This window comes from Plectropomus leopardus, chromosome 10 (genome assembly GCF_026936395.1).
Source record: "Plectropomus leopardus strain MGB_pleo_1.0 chromosome 10, ASM2693639v1, whole genome shotgun sequence".
NCBI lineage: Eukaryota > Metazoa > Chordata > Actinopteri > Perciformes > Serranidae > Plectropomus > Plectropomus leopardus.
Window position 1 is genome coordinate 24,543,217 of NC_142185.1, and position 25,915 is coordinate 24,569,131.

The following is a 25,915-nucleotide window of genomic DNA, read 5'->3' on the forward strand; positions in this document are numbered from 1 at the left end:
AAGCCTCGCTTTAAATTAAAAGAGAGCGAATGCTGCAGAGACTGAACACAGTGAATGAGAGCAGTGATTCGTTCGTGGCAAACTGCTCGAGTGTAAAGTTCACTCTCGGGATGAGTCATTGTTGGAGCTCTTTGTGCGAGAGATGTTTACGTCTCTTATCGAGAAGGTGGACCCTAGCGAGCTTCACTGTTGACACAAAACAAGCCCGCCTGAGCTGAACTCGAGTGCTGCTCTCAGCTCACTGAAGTGTGCTTGAAATCCTGTGAAAAATGCTGCGTGGATGAAAAGCTTTGTAATCACATCTGAGTCTGGCTCCAATCCGAACCTCGAGACATGCCAGGATTTTAATTCCTTCCTTTGCAGTATCTGTAGAGGATGTGCAGGGCAGTTCATCCTCTGTGTAATTTGTGAGCTGTGTTAGAAAATGTTACCAAATGTTGTTCTGTTTTGTTTCTGTCGGCATGTACTGTAGTCTCATTTTGCCCTAAAGTGGTTACGCACCGGCGCCGGCCAGAGGTGAATGTGTTTTCCACCACTGATCCCCCCACACCAGATTCAGAAGATGACAGTCAGCTGGCTTTTTAGTATCATGGATGAATTACTGAACAGACCTGATGGATACAGGCCCCGAGTCCCTGTTTTACAGTGGAAGTGACTGTGAACATTTCTTTTTGAAAATGCAATCAAATGACTATCAAGAGTCACAAAATGACCACAAAGAGTCACAAAATGACCACAAAGAGTCACAAGGTGACCACAGACACACACAAAATGGCTACAGTCACAAACTGACCAGAAAGAAACAAAACAAACATGAATACACACAAATCTAGTCAGAAACTAACATCAAATAGACGCAAAACAGTCACAAAAATGACAACAAAGACACACAAATCGACCGTGAGTCACAAAATGACCACAAAGAGTCATAAAACGGATACGCACAAAATAGAGTCACAAACTGACCACAAATCGACCCAAAACAAACATGGTTACAAAAATGACAGCAAAGACAAATGAAATAAACACAAAGACACACAAAACACCTAAAAAGAGTCACAAAATGACCTTAAAGAGTCACAAATTGACCACAAAGAGACACAAAATTACTATAATGATGCACAAAGTGTCAAAATAACATCACAAAGTGACCAGACAGAGACACAAAACATCCAGTCACAAAACGACCACATGGAGACACAACGCAGTGGTGTGTAGGTCTTCTGTAAATATTTTGTGTTAATAACATACCATTTTCAACTTTATGTAAACATTTGAAAGCTGCACACTTTACATGATAAAGCGTGCTGATTGTGTGTAGTTCTGAGGCTGTCGGTAAAGCTCTACTGTTTATTCGTTTGTGTATATTTGATAAGCTGTGATTAAAATAACACAGGCTTTATCTGAGATACAGCACACACACTTTATCACACATACTGTTGAACACTATCCTCTTAAACACCTGATTCTGTGACCGACAAAAGGTGTTTTATATAAAAATGAATCGTGTCAGAATTATTGAAATGCAAAAAATTGGCATTAACTGAGAAGAAAAACACTTCAAAATAAAAATACTTGATACACTTAAGTTTTCTTTATTGAAAAAAGTATTTAAGCAGTGCAATTAAAAATCTGCAGAACAAATTCAAGGTACAGTACTTACATACAGTACGATATCAACAACAGACAAACACACAAATACAAAGTGAACCTGAGTTGCGTGTGTACTGAGTGAAAAGTCTGTGGGAAAAGACTGCAGCGTCCTACGGATACAAAAGTTGGCAGATGATAATAATAATTAATAAAAAAAAAACATCTTGGCACTTGTTTTAGTTAATCCAGTCACTCAGCTCAAATAAAAATGATGCACACGCCACATACAGAACTTCTGTAGTCTATACATGCAGATATAATTCATGCACAAGTAAAAAATAAAGACTGCACATGCTGCTTTGTGCATTTTCCATCCACTACTGCTGTGTTTTTTCAGCGCAGTTATTTTCAGTGAGACGAGTCAGACTTCGTGAGGCCGATGGCAGAACAGTTAGCCTCTCCTGCGTGGCAACAGGACGGTTTAAGTGAACGGATTGGCAGTGCTGTGCGGGTCGAGGCTGGGCAACCTTCTCACACTATGAGAGAGTCCCTGCTCAGTGCGGTGCTCTGTTAAAGAAATACACCGAGAGCCACATGTTAGAGACGTTACATTCATGCTCATGCGAGGTTAGTCCAGCCCGGTGCCTCAAATTACTCACAGAGAGAGTGCAGCTAAAGCTGTGTTAGTGGTAAAGACCCTGGTTTTTTTTTAATATTTAGTAAGCCAGTTAGCGAGCATTTCTAACACTGTGATGGTTGCAAGCATGTCCAGATTGTCCAGTAAATATCTGAGTTAAATCAAAAGTCTCATTTGCATTGCTTTTTTAAACTTATGGGAAAAAACGTTGCAGCTACACAGATAAAATTAAGAATTATAATGATTCAGTGTTAAGACTATAAATCTTAGATGTATGTACATTGCACACGAGACAATCACATTATTTACATAATACTGTAAAACATCTTTAAATGTCCAAAGCTGGTGATATTCTCTTTATTCTTAATGTCAACAAAACTGTGAAAAGACCAAAACCAATCGCATCTCTCTGTGCTTTCTGAAGCTGTAAATCTTGTTAGAGATATTAAGTTTGCAGTTTTTATTTGATCTAAAATAACTGCCTTGTGGTTATAAACCTCTGCAAACATGTCAAGTTGCAATTAAAGTACTTAAATCCAGGTTTGACCAGGCTCATGAGTAGCCTGGACTCTTAAAAATGCTTCCAGTATGGATGTTACTGCAAAGATGCGTCAAATTCTAAAACATGGATGCTTCACAGACGTCTGCGTGGACACCCGAGATTAATATCACCAATTCAGCATCTGACCGAATGTCTTACCTTCTGTTAAGATGTTGAGTAACGACCAGCAGAACATTATGACGCTACAGTGACCTTTGACCTTTTGGACATAAAATGTTGTCACTTCATTTTAGTCTATTAGACATTTTTAATTTAATATTTTTGTCAAAATTAGCATATTAATTCTAGAGTTATGGCCATAAACATGTTTTGTAAGGTCACAGTGACCTTTGACCTTTGACCACCAAACTCCGATCAGTTCATTCTTGAGTCTAAGTGGACGTTGGTGCCAAATTTGAAGAAATCTCTTCAATGCATTATTAAAATATCACATTGATGAGGCGCCCTGTAGCTTGCCTGGTAGAGCGGGTGCCCCATGTACAAAGGCTATGTCCTTGCTGCAGCAGCTGCAGGTTCAATTCCAACCCACGGCCCTTTGCTGCATGTTACCACCCTTTCACACTACTCCTGTCCTATCAAATAAAAACATAAAAAACAAAACAAAAAAATCTAAAAAAAAAATAAAATTGACATGACTGGGACAGTCAGACAACCCCAAAAACATAAGGATTCTGACTGCCACTAGTGCGGACGCATACAAAAGGCTTTGCATCTCCGAAAACAGCTGAGCACTGTAGTCTTTAGCAAAACTCACTCAAACAGGAGTAAATAATGTATTTGTTGGGGACTATTTTTCTTGCACCTCTTCACACATGGAGCAAAGGACAGCCCAGCAGATGGCGGTAATGCAACACTTATGGATACCAGCTGCCATAAAACTCAACAGAAGAAGATCGAGCAAGGCCAGGGCTGCGTTCAGCCCCAACAAAACAGGCTTTGGTTACACCGATGAGGCTTAATTCATGACCTGTTTTGGGAATTTTCAAGGGATTTGTTGACAGAAAGAAAAATGTAGAATACTCAGACTCATCCTGTAAATATATATACAGGATTTAGAGGTTCTTTCGTGAGGAGCTGAGGAGGAAGGAAGTTCTTGTACCTGCTACAAGTAACTCACCAGGTTTCGGTTCCTGTCTCGCTCCTCGCGGCCGCCCTGTTGAAGTGTTTGGGACGCTCCCTGGTGGGGGCGGGTGTAACAGAAAGGCCTCATGGCTGCCTCAGTGGTCCTGTATCGCTCTGATCTGGGAGGCTCTGCAGTGCGGTACCGCTCAGTGGTCGCCTCAGCCCTGCGGTACCGGTCCGCCTCCAGCTCAGAGTATGGAGGCAAAGGGTCCTCCTCCTCTGGACGGTTGCTGGGCGACCGGCTGTAGTAACTATCGCTGCCCTTTCCTCTGGAGCTGCCTTTAGAGGGAGTGTCACTGTCCTCGTCCGGTCTATAGGCACCTCTGTCCCCTCCCCGCCCCCTCGCCTTGCTGTCCAGCACACTGTTGAGGAAAGTATTGTCGTATCCTTTGCTTTGGGGCGGTCGACAGGGGCGGTCACTGTCCCATGTGTCCCTCCTCTTCTGTGGTAAAGGCGAGGGACTTCGGCGGTCCCAGTCATCATCTTCATCTCTGTAAAAACGCCTCGGAGGGCTGTAATCCCGCATGTAGGACCGGTCTGGAGGCTCAGCCCGACGACCACGGGAGCTGTAAGACCGGGCGAAATCCTCCAGCTCGTCCAAGGAGCCGGTGCGTCCTCTTCTGCCCAACGTCTTCCTCTGCAGGTGCTCTGAGCGCGGGTTCCACCTACAGCAAAGAGGAGCACACAACCACACACAAAGTGACGAGGAATTTATGAAAAAATAATGGCAATAATAGTAATGTTTCAATTGAAAGGGATTTAAAAAAAAACGACAAATGCAGAATAGCGCATATGATAAAAAATTTAAACATTCAGTTATTTTTTTTGTTAGCGACTCATAACAACCTGAATTTAGCCAACCAACTGAAGCAGTCTGATCCCTTCTGCTGCTGCCATTCAAGTTACTACAACCTGGCTGAAGGTCCACGTCCGGAGCTGCAGCTCACTCTTCCCGCAGCGAAGCTGTGACCATGTCGGGAAGTGAGGCAGAGGGATTGCGGGGTGCACTAACGCTGCTTAGAGTCTACTAGCACAATATATATTTCAGTTGTGTATATTACACCTCAGCAGTACATATTATACCCTCATGTCTCTATTTTTAATAGAATACCTGTTTTGACATGTATGTTGTTATTGTCTTATGTTACTTTAAATCGTCTGTAGTGTACGGTACCTTCAATCTCAAAACAGCGTGCAACGTTACCTACGGTTTCCTGGTTGAGCAACACGTGTTCTCGAAACTGTGTGAAGCTGGCTTGAGGTACATTTTCTCTCGTTTGGCAGGTGTGTCAGAGGTTCACCCAATAAGAAACGACATATAGATATCCCTTCCTTTCCTTAGTTTTTGTTTTTACTTCCTTTGCCAATAAAATCCTCTTTGAACTGAACTGAATTGAATTAAACCCTGCTGCAAACGGCAGTGCACCTGCATGACACAACACGGGGTTCAAAGCACCGCCATTTCTGCTTAAATAAATGTTTTTCAATCTTTTGTTGGGGCTGAACGTAACAAAGACGCCGGATAATGTAAGTACTCAGCTCAACAAATCTGTAACATACATATAGTTGCTTTTTTGTACATTTCAATGTGGAAATATTGAATATTATGTCTTTGAAGAACTTATAATACTATTTCATGCATGGAAATAGTATGGACTAAATAACACCATAATTTTACCTTCTGTCGAGCTCGTCGTCTGAGTGGTTGCCTCTGTCCCGTCTGGGCCTTCGACTCTTTATCGGGGGAGCTGCTCTCAGCACCGACTGGTCGTCAAGGTCTGCAATGGGCGGGAGCGCCTTCATCTGCACTGTCTGATAGGTGTGTCTGAAATCTGTGTTCCCTCCGTCATGAAGAGAACTCAGCTCTGACAGGCTGCTGGCTGTTGGGATGGACACATCAGTGGAACAACATTTATTCTTTTAATCCCCAAATTTACTTGAAAAACAATTTTCAGGCTACGTTTTCGATAACCCCCGACTCGAATACACCACTATAGCTGTGAAATAATCTCGTCAAACATTTCAGAGTAAGCTTTGGTCTGCTGGAAGTGCTGTGTAGGTGTTTGGGATAAGAACATGGTACAAACTGTACATCACCTACTTTCTGGTTTGAGGTGACTGCAGTCAGGGCTCATGATTATACAGTGGTAAATTACTGAGGGCACAAATGTCTCATGTCACCTTTAGACTGCTGTCATGGGGAAAACGGTAACGCCTGAACACCTACTCTATACCACACAAGTTTATTGAAGACAATGTCTCGAGTCACAATCAATCTGAAGGATAAGTCTGGTTTTATTTATTTATTTTTCCTTATTGTCAACAAATCCTACGAAAGGACCAAAGCCAAAAATCAATTCCATTATAATATCCCTAACACGTTGTATTTGTAGCTACAGTCTGACACGGTGTATTCCTCTGTGCACAGACCAACACATCATGTTCAGGCCATTGTCATGCACTGTCTGTACATATACCTATGAAAAGTAATGCATTACAATTTGTGTAAAACTTTAGGAAGGCTATAGTAATGTGACTAATAGAATAAAGAGCAAAAGTCAGCTTAACGGGACTTGTTGGGAAAGTGGAAGAGTCAAACAAGCCAAGACTTTCCCCCAGAAGACCAGTGTTTGTGTCCCATGTGAAACAAAGTGAACTATGAGCTATGTTAGGGTATATTGTCATCATGTTTCTTTTTCTTAGCCTAACTTTCATATCTTTGTGTTAAATATTTAACTATAACTTGCTGTTTTATTGTTGTTGTTTCTGTAAAGTGACCTTGAGTGTCCGGAAAGGTGCCCTTAAATAAAATGTATTATTATAATCTTTATATTAAGTATGTAATGTCGTTTGTGGGGTGCTATTTTATTAGATTCCATATATATAAGGATACATGGCACAGCATAACACCTTTTCTTTGTTGTAATAAGTCTCATATACATTGTTCTCCTGCCATAAATTCCCCTCTGTATTAATCCACCGCTGAAAATAGTGCCCTACAAATGTATTATTTACTCCTGTTTGAGTCATTTTTACCAAAAACTACATTGCTAATCTGTATTAGAAAATAAATTAAACTTTATATTTGTAACCGTTATTTGTTTTGTATTTTTTTTTAAATCTTTTTTTCTAACCAGCAGGCTTGGGGCTGAGAGCCACAGACAGTAAGACGGACTAAGAATTTGGTGTTTTTATAGAATTTGTTGACACTAAAACATCTCCCATTTTATCCTTTAAACATGTACAAGACAAAGCAATTCAATTCAGTCTCACAGGTGAAGTAAATCTAAGAAATGGTGAAACTAATGTACAAAAAAAAACTTTACTATCTTTTGTAATTGACCATGGGTTTGTTGAGATCATTGCACTCTCAGATATCTTGAAACAAAACAAAATCGATTTTTTTTGCCAAGAGAGATTTTGCCATTGTCTCAACTGTGCATACCATCCTTTTATACTGCATGTTCTAGTGTTTAATTAGCACAGTGTTTTTTCTAAAGTATTTTGATTTGTCAAGTGTTTTAATATGCTTTATAAAATAACCACACTGTTTTTCTCCATTGGTTTTCCAGAAAACATACAAAACCGCATTGTAGATTACAGCAGACATATTTTCTCATCTCAGTAAAGACAGTTAGATGTTATGAAATGAATGCAAGGATTAGATGAAAACTACGCTTGTTAATTCACACGAACAACCATGCACATAAAAAAAAAAAAAAACATAAACATGAACACACTGTCACACAGCCACACAGATGACACACACTGGTCTAATCTGTGCAGGCTTACGTTTGAGTGCAGCCATCTTGGCAGTGGGAAACTGAGTCAGCTCCTTCTCTATGTAGTACATGACTTTCATTGAGTCCTGGTCTGGACTGGCTTTAAGGCGATAACCACTGCGCGCTGTGGATTCAGACACACATGGTAGTACACGCACAGGGACATAACCATGCAAGGACACACACATAATGCCAGAAGTATTTGATGCAAAAATAATCACAAGACTCAAATACGTTGAGATTAGATTTAAACCTCTGAGACCCGAGCAAACTGGCCTAATTACCTGAAAATAAGTAATAAAAAAGAAGAAAAATGAAAAAAAACAAAGAAACAAATTACTTAAAGAAAGTGCTACAAACATTTTTTTTCTATATCATAATTTTAAATACATAATTATAAGAATTTGAATGTAGTTTTCTGGACAGTTTTCCTTCTTTTTTTGATCGTATCTAATAATCCCTCCCAGCTAAATTTTAGATGATTTCCTTGTCTGCTTTTACTTAATATTTTTGCAGTTTGCGGGAAATTTCTTGCCATTTTGCTCATTTTTGAAAGAAATAAAAACAAATGTTCTCAGGTTTCAGAGGTTTAAATACTAATGAAACAACACAGCACAAGAAAACTGATTATCAGGGCAGGTGTTAAAGGGTCAAATGACAAACACGCATGCGGCTTTTCTGTGGCTTTAATGTCAGTTAGAGACGGGCGTACAAAGATGACGGATGAAATGAAGGTTAGTGAAATCAGTGCATCTGAAAGACTGTTTCTTTTGCATCTTTGCACCTTTAAACACTCACCTCCAGCCAGATTATTCTCCACTGAGGGGATCGAGTTGATCTTTGGCTCCATATGAGATGAAGGGGCGAGAGGAACCACAGAAGGAACACCAGGTATGTAGTACGGATACACAGGAACCGGAGCAGGTGGTCCACTCTTCGCCATCTTCCCCGCTTCGTATACTGCACAGGACAACCACAAAAAAACCCATTAATTTCCAGGCAGAGTGGAGTGCTGTCAAGATGATACAGTGAATTCATGTATAAATATTATATATATTATATTAACTAAACAAAGTTTGTATAACTCACGGTGTCGTGGACAGCAGCAGGTTTCAGGACAGCAGCAGCAGCGGACGTAGCAGCAGCAGGAGTGGGGACAACACTGACACCAGCAGATCCCCAACAGTAACAGGAACAGGACACTGCCGAGGACTACGGAGCCCACAAACGCCCACTCTGGGAGACAAACACACACATCATTCATTCTGCATTTCTGTTTGGAAAGGTAGGATTAACACAGACGACAGTTAACACAGACGTCATCATTATTCAAATGATAAGTCAAATAAAATGTAATCGTCTGTCCTTTATGTCCTCGTGGTAACAAATTAATTTCTCATTGGTCATATATTTGGGTTATTCATCATTTGGGCCTGATTCATAATAAAGTCTCATGTTGATGGTTGTGCCAGCCTGACATTTGAGAACATACACATTGTTGGACAAAAAGTTTTTTAGTAAAAAAAACAACTTTAAAACTATTAGTATTTGTAAAAATTGGCTTACTTGAAAGGTTTAAAACATAGGATCATGCCATAGTATTTTATTGTGAATTTATTATCATCAAAAAAACATTTTTAATAGCTTTTTTTAGTCTGTTCATGCACATGGATGGTTGCACCACCTGACATTTTTGGGGTTTGAGATGCCGAAACATGAAATAATATATATTATCTGAATGTTCTGAAAATGTGTTAAAACTAAATGGGCTTTATAATATAAAGTAATATAAGTCATGAATTGATTAAGTTATTTTAAAAAGGAAATAATGCTACCAGACACAAAAATATGCATGTGACGTCCCCAGACCCTTGACATGTCCGACGCGGCTCGCTTCGGCTCATTGACAGCATAGCCATTAGTATCTAGCCAACAATAGTTTGACATGTGGACTGGAGAAGCCTTGGGATCAAACCACTGATCTTTTTAATTTATAGACAACTTACTCTCCCTCATGAGCCACAGCCGCCAAATATAACACATGCATCCAACAAGCCTTCAAATAAGCAATGAAATGAAATAAGCACGGAATTATAAACACAGATATGCTCCTGATGACCACTAAAAACCGCCATTTAATGAGCAGGTAACACTCAAAGCATGGGCATTAAGGGCAAATGGAAAAACTCTTACCCATAATGTCCACTGTGAACATCCATAACAGCTTACAGACCAGAACTTAGTTCAATTTTGACTTGCCAACGTAGCCTTAAAGCACCAGGGTGTCACAAATATATGACAAAAAAATGCAAAATACTTGTCTGCATCAAATCTTTTCATACGAGCAGCGATGAGAAACTACAGCAGGTTTAAGAGGTGTTCCCACTGGTGTGATTATTAGTGGCATGAAAGCTCATTAAGACTGACCTTGTTCCAAAATAAATGAATAAATAATAATATTAATAACAAAATTAAGTCATTTTTAAAAAAAAAACCCCAAAACATACTGACATGCAAATAATACCCCCCAGTGTGTGAATGCCTAAAGTTGTGCACACACACAGTTTTCTTGTGCAGTGAGGAATTATTGCATTTGGATTAACCTCCACATATAGTGGTTTCAATTATCTGTCTAAACTGTCTCTTGTTTACAGCCTGATTACCTTCCCTTGATATAGCAAGGATCTCAGCAATTATTTTAGTGATTACAATAGTTTAGCAATTGGTAAAAACTACAAAAATCAGCCTGAATGTTCCTTTTAAAACCACGCTGATGTTTGTATCTCCTCTTTAAGGATGTGACCACAGAGCACTAAAAAAGGAAACTTTAGGAAAACTCTTGGGAACTGTGAGTGAATTTTATCCAGCATCACATCTTTAAAGCATCCAGACCCTAACAACACACTTCCTCAGGGCGTGCCCAAAAGCAAAACCCACTCGAAACCCCTCCATAAGTCATCACATATCCCCTGTGGAATATAAATTATAACCAGAGATAAAAGACAAAACACTGTAAATGTTTGTAAGTCGGTCTTTATGTGGCCTCAATAACTGATTGAGGGTTAGATGCTACTTTCTGTGCACTTTTGACTATAAAGGCGTCAGCACAAGCTCATGGATGTACAAATCTGTTAGTCAAAGAGAGTTTGATTTGTCAGTGAGAATTAAACATGAGGAGGCGACAGGAGAAGCTAAAAGATGGCAGGCAGTGAGATGAAAGTGCAGGTGAGGTGCCGTACCTGGCATAATCTCCACATCAAACTCAGGTAGGATATCGTCCTGCTGACCTGTCCTGCCTGCAGAGAGAGGGAGAGCACAGGTGAAGGCCAGCAGAGGAAGCAGAGAGAAAGAGTCAAAAGGTCAGCAGCGTGGATGATTAATGGCCGTGCACTAATTAAAGAACTGAAGGGACAAATTTTATTACACAAGTTATTCATCTTACATGCTGTCATGATGATGAATGAGGACATTTTTAGCCATGCCAACGGTGTGACTCTAGGAATAGTAATGTTGGCCAGTTCGCCACTTACACTCGGGCTGAAATATCTCCAAAACTACTGGACAGATTGCCAAAAAAATCCAGTGCAGACATTCATGGTCCCAACAGGATGCAGCCTACTGACTTCAGTGACCCTCTGACCTTTACTTTAGCGCCAAAAAACAGTTGAAATTTCTGGTTTTAAGGCAAATCTCTAAACAATTATTGAACTCTAGACTATGAACTAAAGGAACAGTTCATTGTTTTACATAATAAATGCATAGTATGGGCCCCCAACATTCGGAAATTACCAGATGCTATCTTGCGTATGTTGGGCATTTTGCATTACCTAATACCGACAGTATTTCAGCCACTGTTCGGCCAATTTGGACATTATGTGGTTGGTTTTGGGGTTTCTTTGAGGATGATGAATCCATTTCTGATCAGTTGTTATAACACGTGTCACTAGTGTACATATCATTCTTTGTTCTGATCATTTTGGATATCATTTTGTTAAAATGAAAACCAAACTGTTTTTAGGACTGGTGTGTCCCACCTGTTGAACATGACTTTACTATACTTTCTGTCTGTCTTAGCTCCACCCCCCCCCCAAAACCAGCCAAATATGGTCCAAAAAGTCCGAGCAGTGGCTGAAATACTGTCAATATATGCTATTATGCAAATGTGTGCAAAACAGGTATATCAGGCAAATTGCTCAACATATGCAAGTTAGTATCCAGCAGTTTCCTAATGTTGGGGACCCATACTATGCATTTATAGCATAAAGCTTTGAGGTACTCAAAATTTCTGGGTTCACCACAGAGCTCTATAGGCTGGCAAATGGACCAATAGGAACAAATGTCTATCAGAATGGCCAACCACCTATATAAATAGAGTTCATTGATGATTCGGTCATTTAGTCAAGGAAAAATATCCATCAGAATGGCCTACTGTCTGTATAAATAGAGTAAAATGATGAGTTGGTCATTTAGTCAGGTACAAATATCTATCTATCAAAATGACCTACCACCTATATAAATTGAGTTATATGTGGAGTAGGTTATTCTGATGGGGACAAATGTCTATCAGAATGACCTATCACCTGGCTATCCGGGACGGCAGATTTGAGAGACATGGATACTGCTCCGAGATTTGGGCGCTAGATTTGCGTGCCTTAAATATGATCACTGTGACAACAAGAGAACTTGAACAGGGAGGGACAGGGGCCTCGCAAAATTTAAACTTTAATACAACCCGCTTTTAATAAAGCATTAATGTCACAGGTCAAACTTAAAAGCTACAATATAAAAAATTAGAAAAAGAAAAAAGTCTTGCAAAAAGGGTCCCTCTTCAGTCAGAGGCTGAAAGGGCACGTGGCCATAACATGAACATACATCATGTAAGTCAGAGTTCAAAGTTCACAATGTGCATTACTTTCAATCTAATTTTAGCAGGAGGCCAGCAGTGCTATTTTTCTGTATTGAGGTGCACAGCGCCTGGGTGCCTCTCTAGTGTTAAAACTGCACATAAATTTATGAACACATGCAACATTCATACTGACATACATATTGAGACATGCCAAGAGAGGCAGCGTGTGAGGACAAAGAGGGGGTTTTGGAAACTGGAGCACACTAATTGTAGAGCAACAGTTAAGCATGGGGGTTCATCAAAAAAAAAAAAAGAGTTGTACGGTAGAGACACAATGCCTCTTTTGTGCATTATATACAAGATAAACTCTTATATCTATTTATTTATTTTTTCATCTCTCTTCCTCTATTCATTTTGCTGCTCTTACTCTATCTGTTCCTTATCCTTCTGACCTCTTTTAATGTTCTGATCTATTTATTTGTTCATCTATCTTTTATCCATCTGTTTTTATTTTCTTTCCATTATCCCCATTGATGTGATGTCATCTTCTTCTTATACTATTTATTACATCATCTTTATTATTTTTAATTGCATTTATTCTTATATTTTCTAAAATTTTCATCTAGTACTTTAACTGCCTTTTGAGATCCACCTGTTTCATCACTTTTATTCTTTTTATTTGCTTTTTCTTCTTGTTGACCTTTTGTGTTCGCATTTTGTTCTTGCCTTTTTGTTTGACTTTTCTAGACTTGTCTCTGTTTGGCATGTTTGTTGATATTTATTTTATTATTCACCGAGTTCCTGCCTTTGCTTTGTCTGTCAAAGCACTTTGTAACCAACTGTTTTTTTTAAAGGTGCTATATAAATAAAGTTGTTAATTTATTTATTTAAATAAGTCAAAAAGAGAAAGAGAAAGAAAGAGAAAAAATCAAGGCAGCTGTAAAAGTATACATATAAAGTGACTGCAACAGGTGTGCTTAGACTGAGACACAATTGCAGGTGTTGGTGTTTTGAGTGTGTGTTTAAAGTGAGGTGTCAGAGGACGATAATTACAGTAAAGACCAGTCAGTGTCTGATCTGTCCAAAAAAATCAACACCGGCTCCACAGTGTGCTGAGTAGACTGTTTCTATGAAGGGGGAAAAAAACAGTTTACCCTTCCCACCTGATGAAAAAAACTAATCTTGGTCCCCTGGCACACTCATCTACATACCATGACGCTCGGTAACGCTGAGTAACCTGAGAGAGCTGGAGCCGTGCAGCCGTGAGAGGGAGGGAGGCAGTGAAAGATGCAGCAATGAGAAATGGAGGAGTGCATGAGGAGATTTTGCAAGAAAAGAAAAATGGAAGAGCAAAGGGAGTAAAGAAGAATTCAACCAAGATAAAAATTATATCAGAGATAAGAGAGAAGAGATATTAAAACTTGTTGCTTCACACTTTGACATTTTGGTAAATTCGCCCTCTTTTTGAGAGTTCAGTGAGAAGCTACTGAAAAACAGCTGGTTAGCTAAAAAGCTAAGCTAACTAGCTAGGCCTTATAAATGCAGCTAACAGTTAGCCTGGCTCTGTTTGAAAGTATATATAGTATATAAACCAACTTTATGATAAACACATTCTTTTTAGTTCTTATAATATTCTGGCAAAACCACAAATTATTGAATATAACTTTAAAGAGATATAATTTAGCTAGCTGTGTCCTCCTGCTTCCAGTCTTTATGCTAATGCTGCCTTTATCTGCTTTTGGGAAATATTGTATTTACCGTATTTAAAAGTTACAAGCACATGAACAGCCATCCCAAGTCTTTATTACAAGTGGGAAATTTCGATGATACTCGAGTTGCCGAGCTGTGACGTTCGGCATGGAAACAGTGCCAGGAATTGATAGTATAAATATGAAATATTTTGTTATTTTGTCCCTAGTAGCTATTATTTACTTGTAGTAGTTGCACATGACATTTTAGTAAATGGATATATTAGCTGTAGCAAGCAAGCAAGTTTTAACTCAATAGTAGGCCTGGGGAGTAGTCTATACTAACACTGATGACAACCATAGTTTATAACACGAGTTGCTGACATAAACATGACTAAGCTTAGCTTCTAAGCTAAGCTATTAAACCAAGAGATATGAGAGTAATATCAATCTTATCATTTAATTCTCTACAACACAGCTAAAAAGCATGTTTACCAAAAACTGCAACTATTACTTTGCACTTTAGTAAATAAAATTGGTGTAAGATCACAAAACTTAGGTTAAAAGAGAAGTCACATTGTCATATCCTTAGGGTTTAGCCCCCGCTATGCTTACGTGAGGTTAAAATATCCAAGATACGGGCGCTACCATCTTGTGATGGTGATGTCATTGAGAGCCAGATTCTGCGCAGTAGCGATATCTACGGTGGGGGTGTTGCTACGAAAAACACCGATCCCACCGAACACGAGCAGCCCCAGTGAATAAGAGTGCACATATTGGATGTCAAAGCTGTCAATCATGGTAGAAAATCCCCCTCTTGAATAATTTAATAACTAATTAAAACCAAACTTATCATAAAAACAAACACACAAACATCAGGGTGATGAGAACTACCCTCAGTGACTGACACAGTCTTTGGGAGAGATTGAGTTTTTAGTTTGGCATGTGTCCCATTCACCAACATGGAGGGGCTACACCAAGGACACCAGGGGACGATTGAGACTGAAAAGCTACACTTTGGGGAAGCTGTCATGTTGTCCATTTTTAAATTCAGTCTATGGATACAACACATATGCAGTCAAATCTGGTTTGCACTTTCCGAAATACTCAATAATGGGTGCACTGTCATAGTGCACAGTGATGATTGATTAGTTTCGCTGGGGTGTCTGCAGTCAGATAAAAAATACTATATGTCAACAGATATGGGTGAGAGTTATAGTACAGCAGTTATTGAAAACCTCCTTAGTCAAAAACCATGAACAAATGCTTTCTATATTAAAACATTTGACTGCCATCCATTCAAGCATACCCAAAAAGTTCTGTCAGGCCGAATGCACCCAAGAAGGCTAAAAATAGCATACCTGAAGAGCACCTGGACGGACACCTTCCCTTTTTGTCTAGCGGAGTCTGCTGAAACCCTCCAACATTGCAGCTCCAGTTACATTGCACATGTACGTGTCACCCCATAGCTCCCATGGGGTCAAAGACTGCGTCCCGGCCGTCTTTGAATAACCATGCAAAACTTTAGGAAGTAGTTATGTGGTACTTAAATAGTTTACACACACTTTCTAATTTTAATGTCTTCATTGCAACTTGGCAAAGCTAAAAACAACAACAGTGTAGTCTTGTTGTTCTGACTGGTTTTAGAATCAGATTAGTGCTCAGTGGATGAGGACTGTATGAATGAGCAGACTCTCAACACTACATGTAACATCACCAGGCTTAGTCAGAGTTAAAGGAAGAAAAACATTTTTGTTGTAAGCTTTTCTTTCCTCTCTTCGTCTCTCTCTTCATGTCTGCACCACCAGCCACCCACAACATGCTCCTCTGTAAAACCTCGTCACCATGGAAACGGCTTAACAAGTGGCTTTGATAACAATGCAAAGTAGCTCTCACCAAGTGGATACACTACTGTGAATTTCATTCATTGACAGAAGATGGTGAATCTCTGACCTTTAGACCCGAAACCTTACCTGTTTATTAATCATTAATCAGCCACTAAAACAAATATAACATGATCACACACAAACAGCTGAACCTATGACTTCATACAGTTTTTGAAGCTGTATGACCCGACATACTGTGTGTCTAACTGACTTAAAATATACCTACCTAAAGTACAATCCAGTACAGACAGTAGTGGTGGACTGTATCTATTTGCTCACTTGAGGGAAATTGTCCTTCACTTAAGTAGGCTATTTCTATTTTCTGTCACTTTTTACTTCTAATCCACAATGTTTTGTAAGCAAATGTACTTTTTGCTGATTTAATTGAGAACAGGGTCAGATTATTAATACAAATTATACAACATATCAACTAATATGTTAAAATATATAATAATAGCTACCTAGCAGTGTATTGGGTAATAAAAATCAACCCTATGTGTATGCAACATTAAAGTGATGTACACGCTGATGCATTGATATTTAGAATCCACTGCTAAAAATGGCAAATGAAATGTTATCCTAAAATGACCCATTCTGCATCAAAAGTATTGTTACTTTTGTTACTTAAAGGTAATTGTAAAGCTAAAACATGTATCCTACTTTTACCTAAAGATGCTAAAAATGGCATTTAAATAAAAATGTGAATGCAGTGGAAAGATGCAAATACTTTTGAAATTGGTGCTTTATGACGGCAGCAGAGAAGTAGGATGCTTTTGCTCAAGAGAACTACTTGAATGCACTGTGCTGCACCAGACCAATACTCCCACTGGTGGGCAAAACAATGCAAACTAATATGTTTGAAACAATGGCGGTCGTCTGGTAACAAACAATCTCGTATTACATTAGACAATTTTTTTTGGCCTCCCATTTCAATATGCAGGAAACAGTATGGTGTCTGTTTTATGTTCACAGACTCTCGTTATTACAGATTAACTGGGCACTAAAATGTGTTTCTAAAAACACTGTAAGTTAGAAATAAACAGCGCAGTAACATAATCTTGATTTAAATTTAATCAGCACTGCCTACTTTTACTGTTTGATCGAATTTCGGAGACATGGGAGGCGGGCAATATAATCCGGAAGTACAACCTGTAGTATTTCTAGGCAATGGTTAGATAAAGGGAATTTTACCATAGTTCATCTCCACAGACACATTGTTTTTATTCAAAGCCGGTTAAAAATCTAAAAGTATCGTTTTAAGTAAGATTTTAAATGCAGGACTTCTATTTGATCATTTGTCTATACTGTAGTATTTCCGACTTTACTCAAGTAAAAGTCCCTCCTACACCAAAGAACAGTATAAGTCTATGTCAGTCCTGTAAAGACAGCATTTGGCTAAAACAAGTAAAGAGGCAAACGCCATCTGGCCATCTCCATGGAAACGGTTGTAAAGACACTCTGGAATGCACGGCAACAAAGACACAACTTCTAAATCCTCAACCAACATCTGACGAAACTTCACTGATCTTAATATGAAGCCAAACATTTAACTTTCTCCAGTCTAACATGATCAGACTCTGTTTGTTTGAGTCTTTATGTCACTGTACTTTATTACAAACTGAGGTATGGACATACCGAGCACCAGTAACTCCAGCTGGGCCTCATTCTTCCCCTCCAGATCATCTGCAATGACGACTTTACAGAAGTACACGCCGCTGTCGCCCCACTGCAGCTCCCCAATACGCAGGTCCGCTTCTGTGAAGAGACAGAAAACAAGGTTATAATGTGCTGTAAGAGTAAGTTCACAAAGCAGGTCAGTGTTTAATCGCCACACTTGTCAATTAAAATTTACATATATTCACAACAAGCTGTCTATAACGACTTGGTTTAACTGTTTTCAGGTGCAGAACACATTGACACCTGTGTAGTTTGGTATGGATGATAGGTTTTGATTAAAACTGTTAAATACTAGAACTGATACCACACCTGAGTTTTGGTACTGATGCTAGAACAGAAACTTTTTAAGAAATATTAACATACATTTCTACTGACCTTCATTTATCAAAAATAAATAACATAATGAAATAAATAATATGAATAATAATAAAATGAAATGTTAAAATGACAAAAAAAAACAACAAAATCTTGATTCAAAAGAGACTGAAAGGCTGACCAAAAAATAAGTAAACAAGATTATCTGAGCAGATATTTGATGCTCTCTGTACTTAAATATTTTATACACTTTTTTTGGCAGGTACTAAAAGTAATGACGTTTAAGTACACCTGTAACTTGACACTTGAAAGAAATTAGCATTAGTTTCTAGTTATCACTGGGTTTTTTGTGTCATCTGTGGTTTTTGTGAAGTCAAGACAAAACTAAACACATAGCAAAAACAAGACAAATACAATTAAAAATAGAAGTGATTACCAGCATAAATTCATTTCTCATGTCACTTATTCTATTTACTGTATTAAATGACGTCAGAAGGGCATTGTTGAACGTAGCGTGTTTCATTGACACATCTGGAAAGAAGACGGGTGTTTTGTCTCGATAAGGCTTGAGGTTTTACAAGGGGTCATACATGAATAGCAGTGATAGCAGGAGATTGAGATCATGTGTTTCTGTGTGTGCCCACTCTATTGTGAGACAAAGACAAAAGAGATTTATTTAGAGAACAGGAAACACAAAACACAGTCAGCTCAGGCCAAACAGCTGCAGCAACTCTTTTGGGGGACCTATTATGCTTTTCCTTATTTTCTCTCATATACAAGATGTTACAATATTGGCTGTTCTTGTTATATGTAGCCAAAATTTTGAATAATGAGGTAAACATATGTAAAAGTAATCACTGTGAGCAAAAACCTCCAATAATACTCTGTTTCCAACCCTTTTTCTACTTTAGAAACAAAATAGCATAAACTCATGGAGCTACATGCTAACATCAGATGATCATGTAATCTTGATTGCTTATGCTGTTAATTTCTTTCAGATTTTGGATCATATTCTTACTGAAACATGTCCAGTAGTATTTAAAAGCCTTTATTGGTAATTTTTTTTTACAGTTGTAAGTGCTGCTACCTGGTTACCGCCATTCCCCTGTCTGTGGGTACGCTGCTACGAGTAGCTATGTACTAACATCAGGGAAACATGTAATATTGGTTGCCGCTGTTAATTTTTCCTAAATTTCAGATTATGTTCCTACTTGAACATGTCTGGTTGTGTTAGGAAGCTTTTATTGATAATTTCATGTTAGAAAGTGCTGCTATACTCGGTTACAATCGCTACCAAGCTGCAAGCCAACATGTAGCTACATGCTAACAAGAAACCACTTAGCCTAGAAGAAAACATCAAGAAAACATTAAGCCTCTTTGTCAGTCATGTTGTTAATTTCACCAAAATTTTAAATTATATTCCTGCTGGAACATGTCCGGTGGTTAAGATTTGCAGGTGTTACAGGATACCAGTATGAGCCTGAAATATTAACATATTAACACATCTTCTTAATTCAGAAAGTTTAAGATAAAAATGATGACATTACTGTTAATGATGGCGATGTCTCTGCCTTTGTAGTGCTCAGCCAACGTCATGGAGGCTCCCTGCGCCGAGGCCACAACACGAACCGTACGGCTACTGTCGGAGCACTCCAGGTGGGCCGTGGCGCCCACCTCGGAGGCCTGGATGCCAAGACTCTCAGGCAGGGTAAAGGACTCCCGTGTGCGGTCTCGACAGTAGGACTTGTACCACCACTGCACCACCGGGGTCTGAGTGGAGGCCGTTTGGTACTGACACGGGAGGACCACAGACTGGAAGAGCATTGCAAACCGCTGCTTCTCCCGCACTGTGACGTGCACGCCATCGCACACACACACTTACAAGAGAAAGGAAGACAGAAAGAAGAAGAATAAGTGACTGTGGTTGAGATAAGCAGAGATTTTTGTCTCCTGACACGTGATTTGGCTGCTCAGAGAGGAATGTAAATATAACTCAAAGATAAAAATGTGAGCAGCAGAGTTCAAACACAACATAGTATCCACACTGAGAAATACCAGGTTCCCCGACGTGACCCAAAGTAATCAACAACAGACACGCTCAAAGAGAGTTTATTCACTCATTTCACAACCCAAAGAGGAGTATCACTCCAAGTATGACCATCACAGGGAAAACACTGAGTTAAAGGCTGCAACTTACAATGTTTTTCATTCTCAATTAAATAAATAGACTATAATATCAAAAAATAGTGGAAAAACAGGTACAAAATGGTTATTACAATATCCCATATCACAAAGTGACATCTTCAGTTAGCTTTTCATGTCTAACCAACAGCCCAGTACCAAAAAATATTTAGTTAACGATAATTTAAAGCAGTTGAAAGAAACGATTCCTCACATTTAAGAAGCTGGAACCACCAAATTTGGCATTTGTGCTTAAAAATATACTTAAACTATGCTCAAGACTCATTATTTTAACTTTGTTTGAGACACCATATTAAAAGTAACTAATGCATTATAATACAACAGCCCTGCAATAGTCTCATGACGGTTATAATGTTTCGTTTTTGTCGACACTGCTTTGCGCTGCCATCTTGCGCTAGTGAAGCCATTCGGAGCCGGAGTCTGTGCTGTAGTGATATCCGACAGTTTTTGTCGAACTGAATAACTCATTAAAACCAAACTTGTTTTAAAAACAAATACACGAACAAACATCAGGGCGATGAGAACTACCTGCAATGTCAGAAATCTGGCGTGTACCTTTAGTTTTTAGTTTGGCCTGTGTCCCATTCACTAATATGGAGGGGCGGACTTTATGACCTATACTACAGACAGACACCAGGGGGCGATCAAGGGACGCTGTCATGTTGTTCATGTTTATATACATCGTATGGTCTTGATCATTACTTGGTGTCTGTTATGGTCATCATGACTGCAACACTGGTTTCTAATGAGGTTGATATCTATGCCAATCATTTTCTAAATTAATCAATTAACATTCTGGTCTAAAAATGGTCAGAGAACAGCGACAAATACTTGGTCCGCTTTCTCAGTCTTGGTGATATCTTCAAATCTCTTGTTTTGTTCAACTGACAGTTCAAAATATAAAGATATCCATCTTACTATCAAGTAACACCATGAATAGCAGCAAATATTCACAGTTTTGAATGTGGAATTGGGGCATTTATGTTTGAAAATTAGATTAAGTTTCTGTCAGTCAACTAAAGTATTAATCAACTAATCATTTCAGCTCTAATTTGCTCTCATATTTATTCTTCCCTGGTTGATGTAATGAGGTGGACAAACGATTTATAGACAGGAAGAGGATGCAGACAACCTCTGGCTCACAGGAGAAACAGCTGCACCTCTTCTGTGTCAGTGTGGATGATTCACTGCACCTGGGAGATATTTAGCGTCATATTAAAACAGGAGCAAAGACAGCAACAGAGATTATTCTGTGTGTGTGTGGAGGGGGGCTCCTCCGCTGCTCTGTATCAGGGTCAGGAGGGTTAAATTCCAGTGTGCGTGGGGGCTGGGGAGGCCTGTGGAGAGGCAGGGGGTTGTCATCACAGAGGGAGGGGATGGAGAAGTCGGACACTCGTGGGTGCTTTCTGCTAGTCATATTAGCTCTAGGTGGGGCAGGAACCCACTCTAAACATTTCCCAGAGAGACAGGAAATCAAAACAAAACACGTCCACCAGCCGGACTCTCCTTAGACCTTTTTATCGCATTTATCAAAAATGGACAGTTTTTGTAGTTTCCTTGCAACATGAGCCAAAGCCTGCTTATTTACAGGCTGCAAGTAGAACTGTAAAAAAAAAACTGTCCTGTTTGCTCATGCATTCAGCTGAAACGCACACGCTTGCATTGCTGAACATACAACTGGATACATGAGACTTGGATTACACTACTGACATGAGAGAGTTTATAAACAGATGTTTTAATATAGTTTTGCTGTTGTGAAACACGGACCCCTTTTTATTTAAATTCATTTCAAACTGTCTCCGATTTTGTATTATTTTTCTTACTGTGGTAGCATGGGAAAAACATACCCTATTATTAACATATTATTAATTTAAGTGTAATGTTAAGTAATGGTTTATTGAAAGCCAACAACATCAATGCTAGGCTACTTTTATCTAATGTTACAATGACTATACTCATACTGTACCTGCATCATCTACGATTTGCTTGTGTTATTTAATTGTATGCTTAACTTGTGCATGTTTAACTGTATTGTATGTTTTTTACCTCAGTTTTATGTTTTTAGTAATTGTACATACTGTACTCGTCTTATTTTAATCTTTTTTATTATTCTAGGATGTCTGTTAACATCAGGTAAAGGGGCTAAAGATGAAGACTCTGGTGAATTTACATTTTACTTTTTTCGTGATTAAATACATAAAAATCTAAACTTTTTAAAAATTTTTACACCAGTTCACCTTAACAAGGAATAAGCAATTAATGTATAAATGATCATGTTGTGGTTAAAATATTCTTTTTAATGATGTACTGGTCAGAGGATCACCATCAGATCTCTTTCACCCTGATAAGAAACTACATTTTATTCACACATCTCTATGTACAGTGATGGTTTATCTATGATGTATCTCCTGTCTAACTTAACCAATATATGTGTTCAATTTTGCACTTTGCACCATGCATGTTATGCCATACAGTTTACATTTCTGCTGTTACTGCACCTATTATCTGTTTAAATGGTTTTGTTTCTTTTCTTTCTTTCTATTATTTGTTACCTGCCTAGGGACTAGCAGTCATGCTATATCGGGCATGTTTACAGTCGTATTTTATACCGCTGTTCATCAATATGCTGTGCCCTTTTTAAACAAATATTAAATAATAAGTAATTTTAAAAAATGGTGGCGATGGAGCCAGATGACTTTACAGGATAAGTGAAGAGGAGGAGTGACCGAGTTCCTAAATTCCTCTCACGAGAGAGAGAGAGCTCTTCCCTTTGTTTCTTTTTTCAGGGACCAGTCCATTGTTAGGGCTGAAAATCCCCCCTCACCTCCCTCCTCTCTGTCCCACTTGAGGAACAGAGAGGGGGAGGAGGTCACAGACTCCCAACCAATGAGAGTATCCGTCCTCCTCCAGCTGGGTGTGAATGGACCAATTAACAGCCAGAGATTTAAACCAAACCGTTACTCTGTGAAAACCATCAGTCTGAGGTGAGAGGAGGTCTGAACTAACTGTTAATCATTGTTTACATCAGTCAGGTGTGACTCACTGTAAGTTAATTAACAGGTTCAAGACTGTCTCCTCCTCTACCTGCAGACAAAATAAAACCCTTGCATTTCAATGCGAGACTACTTTCTAAACAGAGAGAGGTGCAGGTCAGAGCTCTGCTGCTGGATGCTGCATGTTTCCTGAACACAGTCAGACTTTTCCTCTGCAGAGCTGTCACATTTCCTGCTTTTACTGCGTCGCACATTCCTTCACATTGACTCAGGAGACCAACACAAACGCGCCTGATAAGACTGAATATGGCTCGATAAAGGGTTTCAGTACATTTTTAGAGCAGCAAACTGCGTGTTTGTCAGGAGTGCTTCACTCACAGACACAGGTACATTTTGAGTCCTCTTGGGAGCTAATGTGCACTTTATGGTCACTAATTGTAGTTTTTAAATGATAAATTATAGAACAGGGTTGTACAGCTAAGTAGATGGGTTATAGAGAAGGAATTGGGTTTAGTCTTCTATGTATTCCTACAGTTTTTTGGCTGATAATAGGGTACACTGTATATGTATGTCAAAAATTTTTTTTAAAAAAAAGGCCTGTTGTGTTTTTTCAAAGCCCAAGGTAATGTGTGAAATAATTTGTTTTATTTGATGAAAAAATGCTTGCAATCATAAATGACAAAGAAAAGCATAAACACCTCACATTTAGGAACCTGAGAGCAGGAAACATGTTAAACATTACTGCCTGAAATTGAATCAATTATCACATTAGTCACAGATTTCCTGTTGATCACCTAATTGACAAATTGTTGCAGCTCTACCTTTGAATGCTGCAGCTTTAAAATGCAGCTCTATCAAAGATGAGCGCTCTCTTTCAACACTTTCGGGGACATATGTTAAACCGGGGGTCCTCCATGAATAAATGTTGAGTGTCAGACACTTCCTGCATTCTGGTAAAATTCTATGCACCAACCTGAGCTTTTTCTGCATCCAGTTATGGTGGAAATGTCATCTTACCTCCTCTTTCAATCATTCATAGTTGCTTTCTGTTTTCGATCACAACTGTTCACTTTGCAGATGCATACCACAGACTTTATCTGAGGCTGCTGGTGCTTATATAAAACAAACTGTAGGGGTATACAATACAAATAGGAGAAATATTACATATTAAAAAGGGGGTCTGCGGGTCCCTTCTACTTAAAACAGCATCAAACACTTAACTTTCTGCATTCTGGTGAAATGCCCAAATTTGAGCCTTTAGTGCTTCAATTTATGGTGGCAATGTCCTGGTTCTTCCTGCTCATAGTTGCTTTCAGATTGCAGCCATTGGTCTGGAGGTTGCATACTGCCACCAACTTCCGGAGCCATTGCTGGCATTGTCAATGATACATAAATGTCCTGTGTTCCTTTCACGTTTTTGAAAGTTTTTGCATGTATTGTAAATATTAAGGGGGGGCATGTTCTCTGCTGCCCCCCAAAATCTATGCCTATGCCAACATTAAACACTGTAAATATACAATTGGGCCAGGACAATGCAAATAAGCCAGTAACAGCAGATTTATAAGCCACTAAAGAACATTATTATTACACCTGAGGAAATAAAGTATCGCCTACTTTAACCCTTTAAAACTTTAGCGAACTGGCTTCATTTCTTTCAAAAACACGTAAATAAGGCAATGTGCAATGAAAGAAGAAATAACCCAAAAATTTGCAAGAAATCAGTTAAAAGTACAAGAAAAATAAATAAAATAATTAAATAAGTAAGTACAAATAAAATCATGAAAAACAAATAAGAAAATAAAAGTTTAAAAACGACAACAAACAAACAAACAAGGAAATGACTTATAGGCATTTTTATAGGCCATATTTCATAAATGTAACTATGATAATTATACACATAGTGTTCCCTTAGTTTTTTCTTTTTTCCCTACACATTTTACCTCTTTTTTTAAAAAACCTAAACCTACGAATTTCTTGAAATCCCCCCACACACACACGTTTTGAAAAAAGATTAAAATTTAAAAAATCACACTAACTGGCTCTGAGTTCAAAGGTTTAAATACATATAATAGGCCTCCTAGTAATGTCACTCCAGGTTTTTATTAAGTAAAATCAACCCCCTGCTGAACTCCAGACACATTAAATCCTTGATGGATTATTATTGCTGTCTCATAACCCCACTAACATGTCATTAAATCGATAAAAAACGGGCAAATCATCAATCTCTACAATGGTGTATTTACCTCGTTTAAGTCACCTAAATAAGATTTAAACGTTAAAATACGCAGTTAACGGTGTCTAATGTAGATACATAGCTGGTGTCTACTCTCAGCATACGTTTATAGGATCAACCTGTTGCGCTGTCGTCGTAAAGAACACGCATTTTAGTACAAAGGACATGTTAAAGTGAAAGGAATAAAACTCACCTGATGCTCCCAGTAAAATAACCAGCCGGTAAAAGTTCATCATACAGTCCGTTTCACAGTAAAGTGCAGTTTCTCCGCATGTTGGTGATTCAGGTTGTGCGCTGACTGCAGCAGTAAACAGGACTCACAGGCTGCGACTAACGGGACTGTACCACTTCAGGCAGAGGTGAGTCCCAGTATAAACAC

General features: G+C 38.8%; 1 protein-coding gene across 3 annotated transcripts; it reads right to left on the reverse strand.

Moving 5' to 3' along the window:
* Positions 1 to 1,572: 1,572 nt before the first annotated feature.
* Positions 1,573 to 25,881, reverse strand: LOC121949584 (immunoglobulin-like domain-containing receptor 2). 3 transcript variants are annotated; one of them, XM_042495314.2, is made up of 10 exons: positions 25,730 to 25,881; positions 19,656 to 19,985; positions 17,752 to 17,871; positions 10,936 to 10,992; positions 8,786 to 8,932; positions 8,495 to 8,656; positions 7,707 to 7,820; positions 5,593 to 5,794; positions 3,910 to 4,579; positions 1,573 to 2,160 (listed from the first exon to the last, which is right to left on the reverse strand). In XM_042495314.2, exons 1-10 carry the CDS (start codon positions 25,770 to 25,772, stop codon positions 2,125 to 2,127), a joined length of 1,881 nt encoding a protein of 626 aa, XP_042351248.2. In that variant the 5' UTR covers positions 25,773 to 25,881; the 3' UTR covers positions 1,573 to 2,124. The 3 variants fall into 3 exon arrangements, with proteins under 3 accessions (XP_042351248.2, XP_042351249.2, XP_042351250.2); XM_042495315.2 differs by lacking the exon at positions 10,936 to 10,992; XM_042495316.2 differs by lacking the exon at positions 7,707 to 7,820.
* Between the last annotated feature and the right edge of the window lie 34 nt (positions 25,882 to 25,915).